Source organism: Heterodontus francisci, chromosome 3 (genome assembly GCF_036365525.1).
Source record: "Heterodontus francisci isolate sHetFra1 chromosome 3, sHetFra1.hap1, whole genome shotgun sequence".
In the NCBI taxonomy this organism is placed as follows: Eukaryota; Metazoa; Chordata; class Chondrichthyes; order Heterodontiformes; family Heterodontidae; genus Heterodontus; species Heterodontus francisci.
Genome location: NC_090373.1, coordinates 139,837,302 through 139,853,234, shown reverse-complemented (window position 1 = coordinate 139,853,234; position 15,933 = coordinate 139,837,302). Strand labels below are relative to the sequence as shown.

Genomic DNA, 15,933 nt, shown 5'->3' with positions numbered 1-15,933 from the left:
TGTCTGATTTTCTGTTCCTGTCTGTGGTGAGACATCCAAGGCTCTGCCTGTCCATTGCCTCAAAAGTTTAACCAAAATTAGAATGTCTTAGTGTGGGTTGTTGTGGATATGAAGAAACTCCATGGCAGAGTTTATTACTAAAATCAATAATGCTGTTTCCCCACCCCCTCCTCTCCTCTGGGCCTCCTTCATTGATACACAACTCGATAGGAGGAGTCTACTGTGGCAAATCAGGTATGGCAATCCATGACATTCCTTCAATGAGCCCATTTTACAAAGATTTCACTGTTCAATTCATTTACAACAAATGATATTTTTTCCCAGCAGCAATTCAACAAGAGATCATTAGAGAAGTACTGCAGGGAGGAAAAGAGAAAGCATTTTTGCAGATCAGAAAAAGTTTTGTCCATAGAGAAATGTCAATGTTAAAGGAGTGCCACTGTTCCTTCAGCATGATATTCCCAGTTTGCTTACTTATAATCCTGCCTCTGTCAGAGCTGACTCAACTCAATGAAAAGAGAACTTCAGACTAATAGCGTGTTTAATGCAGGGAATAATTATTTAGTCTCTTTTGGATCATTAATTTTATTTCATCTTCTGCTGGTAATCATAAATCAAAAATTCTATCTCCTGATTTGATCCCTGAGGACATTGTTTGGAAATTTTCAGCGGATACAATACACACCTACATGAAAAACATTATAAACTGGAGAAAGTGGTGTAAAACAATAGTTACAAAGTATGTTTTATTGCTATTTCAGAAAGCAGACATAAGCCCCTAGCTACGTGATGTCATAAACTTCTGTATACAAGGTTCCCTAAGGAATTATAGTAATGTCTAACGAATATACTGAATGGAAAAACAATTGACTGGAAAAATATGATTTAATTCAAAGGGCTGAATTTTGTTGAGCTCCTGGAGTCAGCCCCCGTGGTGGAAGGAACCGGAAGATCGCTGAGGCAGCGGCCCGCCACGGAGCCCGATGCCGGGATTGCCGGGCTCTATCTTCCCGGTGGTGTCGAGGCTCCGTGGCAGCCCCCCTGCTGCTCGGTGACGGGACCCAACTTCAAATATTTAAATAAAGGACATGAATACATTAACATAGCTTTCACTGCAATCTTGCCGCCTGTGCGTGATTTGCGTATGGCAGCCGGCACTCACGCACTTTCTTTTTCCTGTTTAGGGAAAGCTGGCGCCACCGAGGGGGTGAATGGGAGAACTTAGGCTGGAATTTTATGGCCCCCCCAACAGGAGCAGGCTGGTGGTGGGGGGCGTAAAATTGAGTGGAAGGCAGGGGGTGCCATTCTGATGCTTTCCTGCCCCCACTGCAATTTTACATGGGGTGGCAGCAGCAAGAAAGGGCCCACTCACCCCAGGCCAATCAAGGTCCGTAAGTGGCCAATTAATTGTCACGCAAGAACCTCCTCCCACTGCCATTCATATTTTACCAGCGGTGGCCGGACGGCAAAGGCCCCCAGAATGCAGCCAGGTAAAACCTGGCGGCCCTCTTGCTGGATGAGGGGGGACCCTCCTGATCGGGCACCCTGTGCACCATGGAGGGCCTCCACCCCACAGCCCAACCGCCCCCAATGCACAACACTCGCCCCAACTCCTAACCGACCCTCCCTTGCCTCACCGGGGCCCGGCCGATTGTCCCTGGTGAGACCTCAAAAACTTACCTTCTTTCTGGGACCGTTGTCCCTCTTGCTGCAGTTGGCTGGGTGCAGTGTCAGCAGTGGCCACCGCTCCCAGTGGCGCTGCTGGGACTAAGGGCTGCCAGCCCACTGATTGGCTGGCAGCTCCATTAGGCAGGAATTCCTGACTCAGACAGGTGGAAGTCCCGCCCAGGCCAATTAAGGGCCTGGGATCGAAAAATCCCAGCATGGCTCCCCAGGACCGGCAGAGGTGGGCTTGCCCCCGACCTTTTGGCCAATGGGTAGGGCCTCCCGTCCAATGTAAAATTCTGCATTTGGGATTTTTAGTGTAGTGGTTGGGGGTGGGGGGAACAGGGTCACATCTGCATGTATAGGGGAGGGGGAAGTGGTGATGACCTCTGCACTTTGTGCAGCTGGTGCGGTGAGGTCACATACAAGTGTTTTGGGGGGAAACAGGGTAGCCATGTATCTTCTTTGGATTGGGGGGAGTGGGGGTACGGGCTAAAAATCAATTCACAGCGTTTTTCTGTCTTCAGTAGTGCAGGTCTGGCAGCCCTTTAAAAATGGCGCTAGCACCTGCGCAGCTGCAGCTGATGCCATTTCAGGCGTCGCAGAGCCTGCCCCCGCCATGTGATTGGTGGGCATGGACCGCCCAGTGTATGCAAATGAGACGCTGCGGGCTAGATCGCGGCGGCATGGCGGCGCAGGTCCCGGACGTGCGGCTGCCATTTGTTTCACCTGACGCCAGGAAATTCAGCCCAAGATTTTGGTCTCGAGATCAAATAATGCCATTTATTTTATATATGTCTTGATGTTGATTGCAGTCTCCAGCACAAATGTTACATATAACACTTAAAATCACTTGCTGCACTCTCTTTTGAACAGCAAGCGGACATTCATAAAGAGCATCACACAATAGTTTAAGTTCCCAATGTGAGGCCCACTTTCGGATATTTTAATACGGATGCAATTGTACCCGTAGTAGTGCATTCATTTGTTTATTTAGCTTATTGCAATTCCCATCATGGCAAGTTGTGAATTGAATTCAGTTAATCTGGTTAATTTGTGGGTTGGCATGAGAAAAAATGACCATGAAAAGTACCATGTTGCTGTGAAAACCCAACTAGTTCACTAATTTCATTAATTGAAGCCAACTTGTCAACTCTACCCTGTCTGGCTACATGTGATTCCAGCTCCACACTACGTGGTTGACCTTCAGGGCCTTCTGAAGTGTCCTGGAAAGCCATCCAGTTATATAGTCACGGCAGCATCTAGGTATGGGCAATGAATGTGGTCTTTTTAGATTTAGAACATTACAGCGCAGTACAGGCCCTTCGGCCCTCTTGCCAGTGGTTGCTCAAGAACAAAAAAAATTATGGGCGGCACAGTGGCGCAGTGGTTAGCACTGCAGCCTCACAGCTCCAGGGACCCGGGTTCAATTCTGGGTACTGCCTGTGTGGAGTTTGCAAGTTCTCCCTGTGTCTGCATGGGTTTCCTCCAGGTGCTCTGGTTTCCTCCCACAGCCAAAAGACTTGCAGGTTGATAGGTAAATTGGCCATTATAAATTGCCCCTAGTATAGGTAGATGGCAGGGGAATATGAGGACAGGTGGGGATGTGGTAGGAATATGGGATTAGTGTAGGATTAGTATAAATGGGTGGTTAATGGTCGGCACAGACTCGGTGGGCCGAAGGGCCTGTTTCAGTGCTGTAAATCTAAAATCTAAAAACATCTTATGAAAAAGAATCCAATTCACTTTTGTCTGTTAAGTTTGGGACTTTCTACTTTTGCAACAGTTTCTATTAATCAGCTAATGCAGTCAGTAACATAAGATTTACTTTTAACTGTGGAATTTGAGCCTTTTCTGTTGTTTATATGTTGAACTAAGTTGAGAAAACATTTCATACATCATTACCATTGGGGCTGATGCCTCCATCCAAGTTCTTCAGTGGTATCAGTGTAATAACAGCAGCTAGTACTTTACACCTACACCTTCTATACTTCCCCATAAAAAGCATTTTGTTGTTACTGTTATTGTATGTACTTCAACCAACAGGAAGATAATTAATCAACAATGAAACAATGAATTACTATAGCCAAAAATGAAACTGTGTCTCATTTCCTTCTGGCACAAAGTAAGTCCAAGACAAACTCAGGACTTGTGTATAAGTCATGAATTTGGAATTCTTTGGCACCGAGATCAGGACCTTAACTTCAAGAAATGTATAAATGGACTACACCACAGTTTATTCCTTCCCTATGTTATTTCATTTCTCTTCACCTACCACTGTTCAAATGATTGGTGGCAGGACTGCAATTTATTAAATCAACATTCTATTCTATTTTAAAAGTAATTGTGCAATTCATTACAAAAGACCAGGGATAATTGGTCATGATATTGTCCACATTACATGGATGCAACATCGTTAACTGCCAAGGCTAGTACAAATGTTTTCAAACTTGTATTTCAGCATCAAAAAACAGCTCTTTTCCCCACAAAAAAAAACATTGGGGTGCAATTTCTACAGGGATTTCCTGATCTCCTGCATTGCTTACAAATTAACCAAGCACAAAATAAGATTCTAGCCATCTTAAGCAGGCAATGGGGTAGAAATTTGTTTGGGCTCATCTTTGGACCGAGAATCAAAGCTATGTAGCAGTGTGTTCCCCAACAGGAAGACCTGATGCCAGCTCCACATTGAGCCTCAGGCCTCACTGACAGCACAGTTAGCTCACCCATTTTCCATTTGAAGATGATGAATTTTGGGTGAAGTGTGTCGTTGGCAGTAGCCCGAAAGTCCTGGGCAGGAGGTTGATTGGGACTTAGAGGAACACTTCTACTTCTCCTAGCTGAACAGGGATGATTTTTAAAAGTTATTAAAAAACCTTTTGTTGGTGGCCGCTGAAGAACCTTGAGTAGAGCAGGGCCTAGACTCTGCTCATTTGAAAAAAAAAAATTCATTCCTGTGATGTGAGTGTTGCTGGCAAGGCATTTATTGTCCATCCCTAATTGACCTTGAGAAGGTGGTGAGCCATTTGAAAAGGCAGTTAAGAGTAAACCACATGTCTGTAGGTCTGGGGTCACATAAAGGCCAGACTAGGTAAGGATGGCAGCTTTCCTTTTCTCAAGAACATTAGCCAACTAGATGGGTTTTTACAATAACCCAATAGTTTCATGGTCACCATTACTGATACCAGCTTTCTAATTCCAGATACATTTTATTAATTGAACTTAAATTCACCAGCTGCTGTGGTGGGATTTGAACTCGCGTCTCTGGATCATTAGTCCAGACCTCTCAATTACTAGTCCAGTAACATAACCACTATGTTACCGTACCATCCCAAAGAAATTTCTGCTGGGGGACTTTAAACAGGAATTTACAGCTGCAGAGGACACATGGAAAATGGTTCAACCCAATGCTGAGTTGAACAGTTTTCAGGTGTCCTTGGAGAGAATGACATTGGGTCTCATTGTACCTTTTTACACCTGTAAAACACGTGTGACAAGGTCCAATTTCTACAGTGATTTCATTACAGAACATTGCCATGAATTGAAAATTGATAGAAAAGTAGACAGACACACTTTGGTACATGCTTTGTCACTTGAAACTTATAATTTACTTCATTATAATGACTGCTAATTCAAATCAGATGAGCAGGACCTCATACTTTATTATTCTATCTGAACCTTCCACCAATTACTGCCTTGTTACTCATTTGTCCCCATCTATAACACAAGAATAGTGGATGGATTAGAAACTGGGCCATTTAAAGTTCTAAGCGATTAATCTTCAAAGTATCTGTCAACTTTAACTTGTGTGTAAAGTAGATTTTCTAGTCTTACTCCTTAGAATGATCTTCTCTGCCAGATGGCCATGTGGGTTGTTCATTACAAAATTCAACTGTTGTTGCATTTTAAAGTATTAAGGTATTCTAATGGTGTTATTTATGCAAGTAACATGCTTAAATGCAAAAGATAACTTTTGGATGTTTGATATCAGCGTCTTAGAATGTCATTGAGTAGATTTTCTAATGATATGATCCTTGAGGAAAGGTACATCATAATTGGTACTTAAAGCATGCAAAAATATGTTTTTATCCATATAAGGCCTTATAAAGGCACACACACCATTTCTTAAAAAGTCATGCAAGAGAAAAGAAGAATTAACCACCACCTTAAAATGAAGACCAAACCCATTATCTAATGAGGTTAATCACATTAATTCTAGTTCACAAAACGACTTGTTCAGAGTGCTGTCTCATCATGCTCTACAAGCACAGTTAAGGCACACTTGGAAAAATCTTTTCCAACGTCACATAAATTCAAACAAAGCAAAGCCCAGAGTAATAAATCTAAATGGTGCACCAACAATATTTAGCAGACATGTTACCTTTTTTGCTGCCTGTTCTTCTTCTACACCATCCCCAATAACAACATATACTACTTTTCTGCCAAACCTTTGCATAATTCGTTCAAAGCAACTTTCTTTGCCTGGAAGATAAATGAGGAAGAGTTCAGGGTGAATTTACCTGAGTAGCGGCATGCTCTTCATCTCGGGCATCTCCAATGACAACATAAGTAACTTTAGTGCCAAACTTCGACACTATACGCTGAAAACAGCTTTCTTTGCCTGAAAAACAATGCATGGCTCAGCCTTTCAATCTGTTTTACTATACTGCACATAATTGCTCTTAAAATCAGCCTTTTGGGAACATGCTCCAATTATCTTTGGGCAAAAATATTGAGAATGAGAAGTGAGAATATAACATTGCAATGTACTATATTCGCTTGAATACAGATGGGCAGCTTTATGTTTCGTCTCCCTCAATCCAATAGTAATGGTCCACCTCAGCCTGCCACCTATCCCTACTGTCACTCCTGTAAGGGATCAACAGACTCAATCTGAAGTCATACTTTTTCTCCAGAGTGAATCTTCTACCCAACGGTTAACTATATGTTGGCTGGCAATTTGAATGGCTGGGTTCTCAGTGCTCAAAAGCAATTTCCCTCACTTTTCTCCCCTTCTTTCCTAAAGGCATTGACTCATGCTGGGGCGCAAATGCTGTCAACCCATTAATTCTTCATCCAAGTGATCATTCTCACGTGTGGACACAGAAAAGTTGTGGCAGTTATGGCAGCATGACAGCTAAACCACTAATGGGAATGTGATGGTAGGCTTCAGGAAGTGGTGGTGAAAGCTCAGTTTCCCCATCAGAGGGAGAGACTTTTATAACAGCTACCTCTCCTTCTTACTTTATCAAACTTTATCCTTAGTTTCAGCCTTGTTTACAGCCTTATGAAATCTCAATTATAACCTTCTTGCTGTTTTAATATTGGAAGAATTTCTTAAGATTGAATTTACATTCCATAACTATTCTTATTTTGAATTCCTTCTATGTTTTGAGCACTTTTTAGGAGGTTTATATATTTTCAGTGGTTTCCCTCACATTTTGGTTGGGATGTTTTCAAGATTCTTGGTGGGTAAAAAATATTGGTCTTCAAGATTGAACCTTGTTGCATGCCTTTTACCCATAAAGTATGCACAACAAAGTACAATTTCTACCACAAGTTGTTGTTGTTTCTCCCTACAGGTTTTGTAAAGTTTGATTTCTCTTAATATTGTCTTATCAATCCCTTTAAGGAGACATTTCTTAAATCTGTACTAGTCCTAAGTATGTAATTATCCTGCAAGCTCAGTGGTATGTCCTTAAATATTCCACAAGTGTAACGACTTACTAATATTTTATCAGTTCCTCATACAGTTAATGCTAATTATAGTTCCTTTATACAGTTAGTGCATGTACTAGTTTTGAATAAGCTTTCTCCTAGGCAGTGTCTGTACTAATGCAAACATCCTTCATACAGCCTGTATCTGTGGTAATGTTAAACAGCTGCTCAAACAGTCAGACAGCTTTCCATAGTCAGATCAGCTCTCTCATATAGTCAGTAATTCCTTTAATGCAGTTCCTTTGATGATTTCATCAGCTGTTTAAGCAAATACCCAAATATTAACAGAAAATGATATGACAAAACAAAATCATAAGCCTTCATAAATACTTATGTTGTAAAACAAGCACCTTTGAAATAGATTTTAAATAAACATTGGGCTGAATTTTACTGCCCCCCACCAGCCCCCCACCGAGCTCAGGGGTCGTGGCGGGAGGGGGGCTGGAAAATGCCTCTGGGAGAGGGCTGCCATGCACCCTGGGCCGGCCCAATATTGTTGGGGGCGGTGAGGCCTCGTGGCAACCCCCAACTCCCCGTCGCTCAGTGACGGACCGCCATTTAAATATTGAAATCAATTAAAATCAATGAATTAATGAGACCTACGTTCCCACCATCTGTCCCGGTGTGATCTTCATGCCGCTAGCTGGCACTCCCGCGCCTTCGGATCCCGTCTGGAGAACTGAGGTGGAACACTGGTGGGGAGGGGGAGAAGGTACATTTCTCAGTGTGGTGGGGGGGGGAGGGAGTGGGGTCGAAGTAATATCATTGGTGTAGGGGATGGTGGGAATGGTTATAGTTTAAAGTTTATGTAGTTTGGGGGGGTGGGGGAAGGTCAGGTGGACAAGGTAAGTGTTTTGGGGTGGGGGGCAAGTAATTAATTTAATTGTTATTGGGGGGTTGGGAGAGGGGCAGAATAAATTATTTAATTTTTATATTAAATGTCTTTCTAAATATATAATTGGAATGGTAGGACTCGAAGCCCTTTAAAAATGACATCAGCACCTGCACAGAGGCAGCTGACGCCATTGCCAGGGACGGACAGTCTGCCCCTCCACGTCATTGGGGGGGGTGGGAGCAGTGGGGGGGGGGGGGGGGGGGGTTGTGGCCTGCCCCGGCTATTTAAATGAGCCGCTGCACTTAATATCATGGCGGCTCTGCGACATGCGCCCGCCATTGTTTTTGTCCGCCACGAGAGCATAAATTTCAGCCCATTGCACCATCTCCAAATACAGTAAGTCATATCCGACAACCCAGGTTAATATGTTACACAGTTAAAACCATGGGAATATCTTTCACCCCAAGGTCTCAAACACTAAATGACCCGAATTCTCGAATGAACCTGGGGGTACATACTTCAAAACATAGTGGCAGCATAATGGTGAAAACAGTGGCAGTGGTAATTTTATTGGATAAAGGAGGCCGATTAGTGTTGTTAAATGGTTGGTGGCACTGGCTGTCAAAAAGTGGTTGGCCGGTGACATATTTCCTGTCTGTCTCACCCCGCCCCCTGGTGGGTGCCCAAGATGTGCCCATAGTGGCCTGGGCATCAGCTGTTCTATTTAAGTGAGATGATAGCTACCTGACTCCAGTTTCTTTGCAGAGGTCACAAGCAGTCCTCCCCTGCACTTTCACTGTAGGAATAGGTTCACTGATTTATGGGGTACGCTTACAGTTGATTGTACCTAATCCTTTTGACCGAAATACAGTGTGGAACTGATAGGGCATTATTGTCCAGAGACTGACCAAGTAAATGTTGGTTGTGATAACTAAAAGCTGTGCCCTTATGTTCTGTGATGTGCTGTAATCTCAAATATAGTTTCAGTGATTATAATACTGCAAATATTTTCTGTTAGATCCTTACCTATTTTAGTTGCACTGTAAATATTTTCAATAGGGAAAACACCACCTAAGCTATACAATAGGACTTTGGCAAGTGCTGGTACGAGTTGTGTTGTAGTTACCAAGACATTAACACAGTTACTTCTGCAACGAACAAAGAGACAAAACAAAATCAATAATCTTCCTTGTAACATGATATATTGAAAGGTTATTAGTTTTGACCAAAATAAGAGTCAGCTTGGCTCAACTATTAGCATTCTTGCCTTTAAGCTCAGGCCCCACTTGAGCAGACAATCTAAAACAACACCACAGTGTAATTCTAAGGAAGTGCAGTATTGATGGAGGTACCACTATTTGGATGATACTTTATGGTTAGACCCTGCCTTTAGCTGTTTAGGTGGACATAAAATATTTCACTGTACTATTTGAAGTAAAGTGTGGAGTTTTCCCAGTGTCCAGTCAAGCATTCCTCCCTCAACCAACACTACCAAAAATAACAAATAAACCGGCTATTAGTTTAATTTACTTTTTGTTGGTCCTTGGCATTTTAAAGTTATTCTAGGGATGCAGGTGACACTGATAAGGTCAAATTTGTAGCCTATCCTTAGTTGTCTTGAGAAGGGGTTTTGGACCTTAAGCTATCTTAAAATTCTTTTCACCAACCCTGAAATACAAACTTGTACAGAAACAGGTGAGACTCAGCTCTTGCACTGTCTGTTTCATGCTTCCGTAGAGTCTCAGCTCTGTCAGTGGGCTTCAAGCTGTTACTGTGCCTCAGATATGATCCTCTGCCTCATGGTAATATGGGAATCATAATGCATTTTGCATCACTTGCTGGAACAGGGAATTACATGCACTACGGATGGTAATTCAATTATACTATTTGCAAGGTGTGAATGTAAATGGTTTGGTTCTTCACTAATTGAAAATCCATAATGAGATGTAACAGGGTCACTTCAGTTACATGTAGTAAATTTGCTATTGTATTAAAGATTTGTCACTTGTAGTACAAGAATATAATATTTTTGTCAGCCTATGTTTTTAGCTGTGTTAGCTTAACGCAAAGAAATTAAAGCTTTGACAAACATAACAACAACTTCTATTAAAGCTGTGCAATCATTCCCCCCAATCTATCTTCATTAAGGGGATGCAATCCTCTCTGCCTAATCTTTCCCTTCGCACTTTGTCCAGGCAATTAGTGACCCCAATGCATTTCACAAGTAATTTATTGGAACAGGATGAGATCCTATCAAAATGTAAGCATTATAATGTTGTTATTTACTTTCATAATATCGGCAGATCAAAGAAACTTCCAGTGCAAATCATCATTTTGTCCCAACCATAAAGCAATGATGTGACTGTGTCCCAGAAGCTTCATCAGTGAGCAACAATTATGCTAAAGAAACTTTTGTGTCAAGGTGCATAGTTTTAAATGTTATTTCTAATGAGTTATTACACAATAAATCCTACCTTGAGCTGATGATTGACAATGATTTAAGTGCATTTGACAGCCAGGAGTCTGTCAAGGCCTCAACCTCAGCCCTTAACTGAAGCCAGGCATCTCTTTTTGCTGGACCAAGTAGTCCTAAAATAAAATACAAGAAATGCAGTGAGAATGTATTTGTCCGATCAATACTCTGGGGTCTAATTTTCCAAGTAGGTACCACACGATAGGAATCTATTATTAAGGAAGTTATAGTGGGGCACTTAGAAAATCTCAGTGTAATCAGGCAGAGTCAACATGGCTTTATGAAAGGGAAATCATGTTTGACTAATTTATTGGAGTTCTTTGAAGAAGTAACAAACAACATGGATGAAGGGGAACCTGTGGATGTGCTATATTTAGATTTCCAGAAGGCATTTGACAAGGTGCCACATCAAAGGTTACTGAGCAATATAAGAGCTCATGGTGTTGGGGGTAACATATTAGCATGCATAGAGGATTGGTTAGCTAACAGGAAACAGAGAGAAGGCTTAAATGGATCATTTTCAGGTTGGCAAGATGTGACAAGTGGAATACCACAGGGATCAGTGCTGGGACCTCAATTTATATCAATGACTTGGATGAAGGGACAGATGTATGGTTGCTTATTCACTGATGACACCAAGATAGGTAGGAAAGTAAGTTATGAAAAAGCCATAAGGAGTCTGCAAAGGGATATAGATAGGTTAAGTGAGTGGGCAAAAATTTGGCAGAGTATAATGTGGGAAAATGTGAACTTACCACTTTGTCAGCAAGGTTAGTAAAGCAGCATATTATTTAAATGAAGAGAGATGGAGAGAGAGAACTCCGAGGTACAGAGGGATCTGGGTGTCCTTGTACACGAAAAACAAAAGGTTGGTATGCAGATACAGCAAGTGATTGTGAAGACAAATGGGATGTTATTTATTGCAAGGGGAATGGAATATTATAGGGATGTTCTGCTACAGTTGTAAACAGTATTGGATATAAAAAGGATATAAATGTGTTAGAGGCAGTTCAGAGAAGGTTCATTCGATTGATACCTGGGATGGGGGGGAGGTTATCTTATGAAGAAAGGTTGGACAGGTTGGGTCTGTACCCATTGGAGTTTAGAAGAATGACAGGTGATCTTATTGAAACATATAAGAATACATAAGATCCTGAGGGGACTTGACAGAGTGGATGTTGAAAGGATGTTTCCACTTGTGGGAGAGACTAGAACTAGGGGACACAGTGATTGAATGGCCTACCCCTGTTCCTAATTCGTATGTTCATATGTACCAGCGGTGAAGAGCCTCATCAGGTAAGAGTTGCAAAAGTCATGGGTACAATACTCATGATTTTCTGTCTGTTGATTTTTTTCATAAACTTGGGAGTTTGTTAACTGGGTTCAATAAAATATTTTTGACCAGTTTTATGGAGTAGAAGTTCAGCTACACTGGAAAATAACCTCTATTGTCTCAGTTTAAAAAATATTAAAATACTTTATTCCATAATATAGTGGAACTTTGAAATCCATTTCTCAGGATGATTTTTTCAAATATAACTAGCATTTTTCTGTTTTAGCTTCTACTTCTACTAAAGTTGCATAAGTTAACAAAGAATCTCACAAAAAGGGATGGCAATATGATGGTGGGTAACTAATCTCTGCAAAATCTCTGCCTCAGGCCAACAAGACGTTTGAAACATTCAGTGTCTCAATGTTTGTGGTGATTATAAAGGATGCCGGGAGCCTGTATAACTGTTGTGTGCATTAGGTTCCTGATTTTCATGTGAATAATATGGCTGCACCATATTGAAGCAGGACGGTCTGACTGGTGAAATGGATATCAAAGAGGAGGGTACATTGCTTTTATTGTTCCCCCTTGACACCCCTGGCACCAAATTCCCTTTCTCTTGTGCTTTCCTCTGTCCCCCTCGCCCTTGTTGGGAAAGTGTAAGTACAAAATCTAGGCAGAAACCCTCAACTCATTTATGATACCTGGACATGCACCTGAAGTGCTGTAACTGGCAAGGCTAGGGACCAGGTGCTGGAAGGTGGGATTAGATTGAGCGGCTCGTTTATTCAGCTGGCGCAGAGACGATGGGCTGTATGGCCTTCTTCTGTGCCGTAACTCTCCTATGTTTTTATGGTGGCCCACAGATCCCTAACTATAGAATCCTGCAACTCCCAGCCTGTCAGAAGGCACACACTAAGATTACCAGAAAATTATACAGGCGAGGTACACAGGCCTCATTCTCACCCCCAACAGTTTTACAACTTACTTCAGCTATTATTCTGAAGGATTCTATGTTATTAAAAGAACTCAAAAAAATGGTTGATTAGAGTTTGAGCCACATGACAAAGAGGGTGTTCTCTTTGTTCATCAATTTATTGCTAGTTTAAAACAATGGTTTTTCTTTTTAAAGAATAAAGTCGTTTTGGATTACTTAGTTTAATTTATTTGGGGACAAATGTTCATCAGTTGAAGACTTAGTCATCTTAAATCACATGATTGAAAGGGAAGATGTGACATTAACTGTTGTGTAATAAGTGTCTGCTACTTTTTAATGCTCTGTCCCATCAGCCTTGAAGAGTCCTCAAGGGTTCAGATACACTTTAGCACTCTACAACAGTGTGCTGAACTTTTCCCCAATTGTGATACGCCTCATAAATTATCCCCATCCCTTTAAATTTCACTAATATTATGCAGTTCCCCCATTAGTTGTTTTAAACACAAAGAACTTTGTTACCATAGTGACATGAGAACTCTGCACAAGTTTGTTAGTGTGCTAAATATAGTGGAATTTCAACTGTAAAATGTGTTCAATGGCTAGGATGTGAGACAGGTTGTCAGGTTGACCAGAGAGAGTTTTTCAATGGCAGCACTGAATTGGTTGACTTTGACTGATATTGATTCTGAAAGTAGCACATTATTAAATTGTTGTTTGAAGAAGCAGCAAGCTAATCAGAGCAAACAAAAGCCAGACTCACCTCCTATATTGTTTTTGTAAGTGTTATATAGTTCTTTTACACGCCTGTAGCGGAAGGCTAATTTTCTCATCCAATCAACACCTCCTCGCACACCAGTTGCTAAGCAGAGGTTTGCACTGGTGGCAGCTGCATGAAAACCGTCAGTTGCAAAACTGTAGGTACTGCAAACACAGCAAAACAACATGTATTTGTCATTTTAAAATACTTTTCTTTGTCATAATAATTTGTTGGAGGATAAAATGACTACCTTAAATCCTGTCCATTGTCATCAGAGGAAACATCATCTATATGAACTTGATCACATTCCTGTTAAAAGATCATCAAATTAATATAATACAAAAATAAAACCCTGCTAATGGAAAATAATGAAAAAGATTTTCATTTATATAGTGTCTTTCATAATCACTGGATGTCTCAAAGCACTTTACAGTCAATGAAGTACTTTTAAAGTGTAATCACTGCTGTAATGTAGGAAACGCACCAGCCAATTTGTGCATGGCAAACTCCCACAAACAGCAATATGATAATGACCAATTCATTTCTTTTCATGATATTGATTGAGGGATAAATATTGGCCAGGATACCAGGGATAACTCCCCTGTTCTTCTTTGAAGTAATGCCATGGGATCTTTTACATCCACCTGAACAGTTTAACATCTCATCCAAAAGACAGCACCCCAACAGGACAACCCTTCCCCAGTACTGCACTGGAGCATCAGCCTTGATTTTTGTGCTCAAGCGCTGGAGTGGGACATGAACCCAGAACCTTGTAACTCAGCAGCAAGAGTGGCTACCAACTGAGCCACAGCTGATATTCATTATATTGCAATTTTAAGTGCAGTTACAGTTTTGTTCAGTAGACTTCAATCCCTTTGTTTTCCAGGTTAGCCTTAATAAACATTCATAGATAGCATGTTACAACATACAAAATAATAATAAGGAGCCTTTAGTTAATTCATGACTGTTGCTTGCAATTCAGACAGTACACAAACTTTGTGCTACTTGTTAATTTAAATGATTGTAGCATGCAGCCAGCGCTAAGCATGCTGTTGAGTTGGAGGTGCAAAATCATGAGACTAGCATGAGGTAAAGCTAGCTTGCACTACTCAAAGCCAGCCTGCACTTCTTAAAGGGGAGGTGCATTTTGGCTGAAATAGGTTCTGTAAGTCATTGAAAAAATTATTTTGATGTGGGTAACACTCAATAATAGCACAACATGGCAGAGAGCGGGCTCCAAAATTTTATGATGCAGCACTGGAGGGCTTGGTGCAGGATGTGAAAAGGAGGGCAGATGTCATCTATCTACAGTGGGTGGGGAGGGGCAGGAGGCCCTTCAGACAAACTTTGCAAAGGTAGTGGGACCAGATAGTCAATGCCAGGAGTGTAGCCCTGCGGATCTGGATGTAGTGCCAGAAAAAGGTCAGTGACATGAGAGGTCAAGGTCAGTGAATGTATCTTCAAATGCCATATCCCACTGGCTGCATCACGAGCCTCTCACAGTGCTCAATGCACCACGTCCCCATTACTCACCTATCAACAATCTCTATCAATCACACTCATACCCAACACTCATAGCTTCACCATACACTTAGCACTGCTGCAAGTCTCATACCCACATTTCACAGTGTGCACATACTGACAGCTACTCAACCATGACGGGCACATCACCCAAATAGATTGACACATTTCTCTCTCTCTTGTAGAACATGTTGACACATAACTGGAGGCAGCAGCATTTAACTGGTGGTGGGACAGGCTCAGCTACATGTCCTTATCCTCGTGGAGGCTCAGCTACACATCCTTACCCCGATGGAGGAGATGGTGCTGCCCATCATTGGGGTGGCTATAACTGAGATCATGGTCAGCAGCAGGGCTGAAACCATTGAAGATAATGGTATCCTCATACTTATTCCTCCTTCTCACATCCCCACTTCGCCCTCATCCACCATCTCTTTTAATTTACAAGCTGCAGATGGTGTAAGCTTGCAGCTTTTACTTTCTCTCCATTCCTCACACAACCCTACCCTTGTGACTTTCTCCTTTCAGATATCCAAAAACTGCAACCTGGCCAGGCAGTGGTAGAAGATCAAGAGGAGGATGACAGTGATGTAGCAGAAACATTGTCACTCACTCTCAAACCAGCTCAGATAATGAAACTGTGTGGTCTTTAGAGGAAAACTTAGAGGTGAGATGGGCATGTGGTGAGCCACATGGCACGAGTGGCCTACTGCTAGGGAGGGATCAGGTGTAGCACAGGTGCCAGCTTGTTGAAGGG

At 41.9% G+C, this 15,933-nt stretch overlaps 1 protein-coding gene across 16 annotated transcripts in view; it reads right to left on the bottom strand.

The window, feature by feature from the left end:
- The window catches only part of eya4 (EYA transcriptional coactivator and phosphatase 4), a 549,227-nt gene that overhangs the window by 31,510 nt on the left and 501,784 nt on the right, over positions 1-15,933 (bottom strand). For 13 of the 16 annotated variants that reach the window (XM_068026406.1, XM_068026401.1, XM_068026408.1 and 10 more), the window contains 5 exons: positions 13,906-13,964; positions 13,659-13,819; positions 10,693-10,807; positions 9,245-9,366; positions 6,186-6,286 (listed from right to left, as the gene is read on the bottom strand). In XM_068026406.1, the coding sequence (XP_067882507.1) occupies positions 6,186-6,286; positions 9,245-9,366; positions 10,693-10,807; positions 13,659-13,819; positions 13,906-13,964 (558 nt within the window). Of the gene's footprint in view, positions 1-6,046; positions 6,148-6,185; positions 6,287-9,244; positions 9,367-10,692; positions 10,808-13,658; positions 13,820-13,905; positions 13,965-15,933 lie in introns of all 16 variants that reach the window. The other 3 variants (XM_068026407.1, XM_068026412.1, XM_068026418.1) reach the window with 1 other exon arrangement.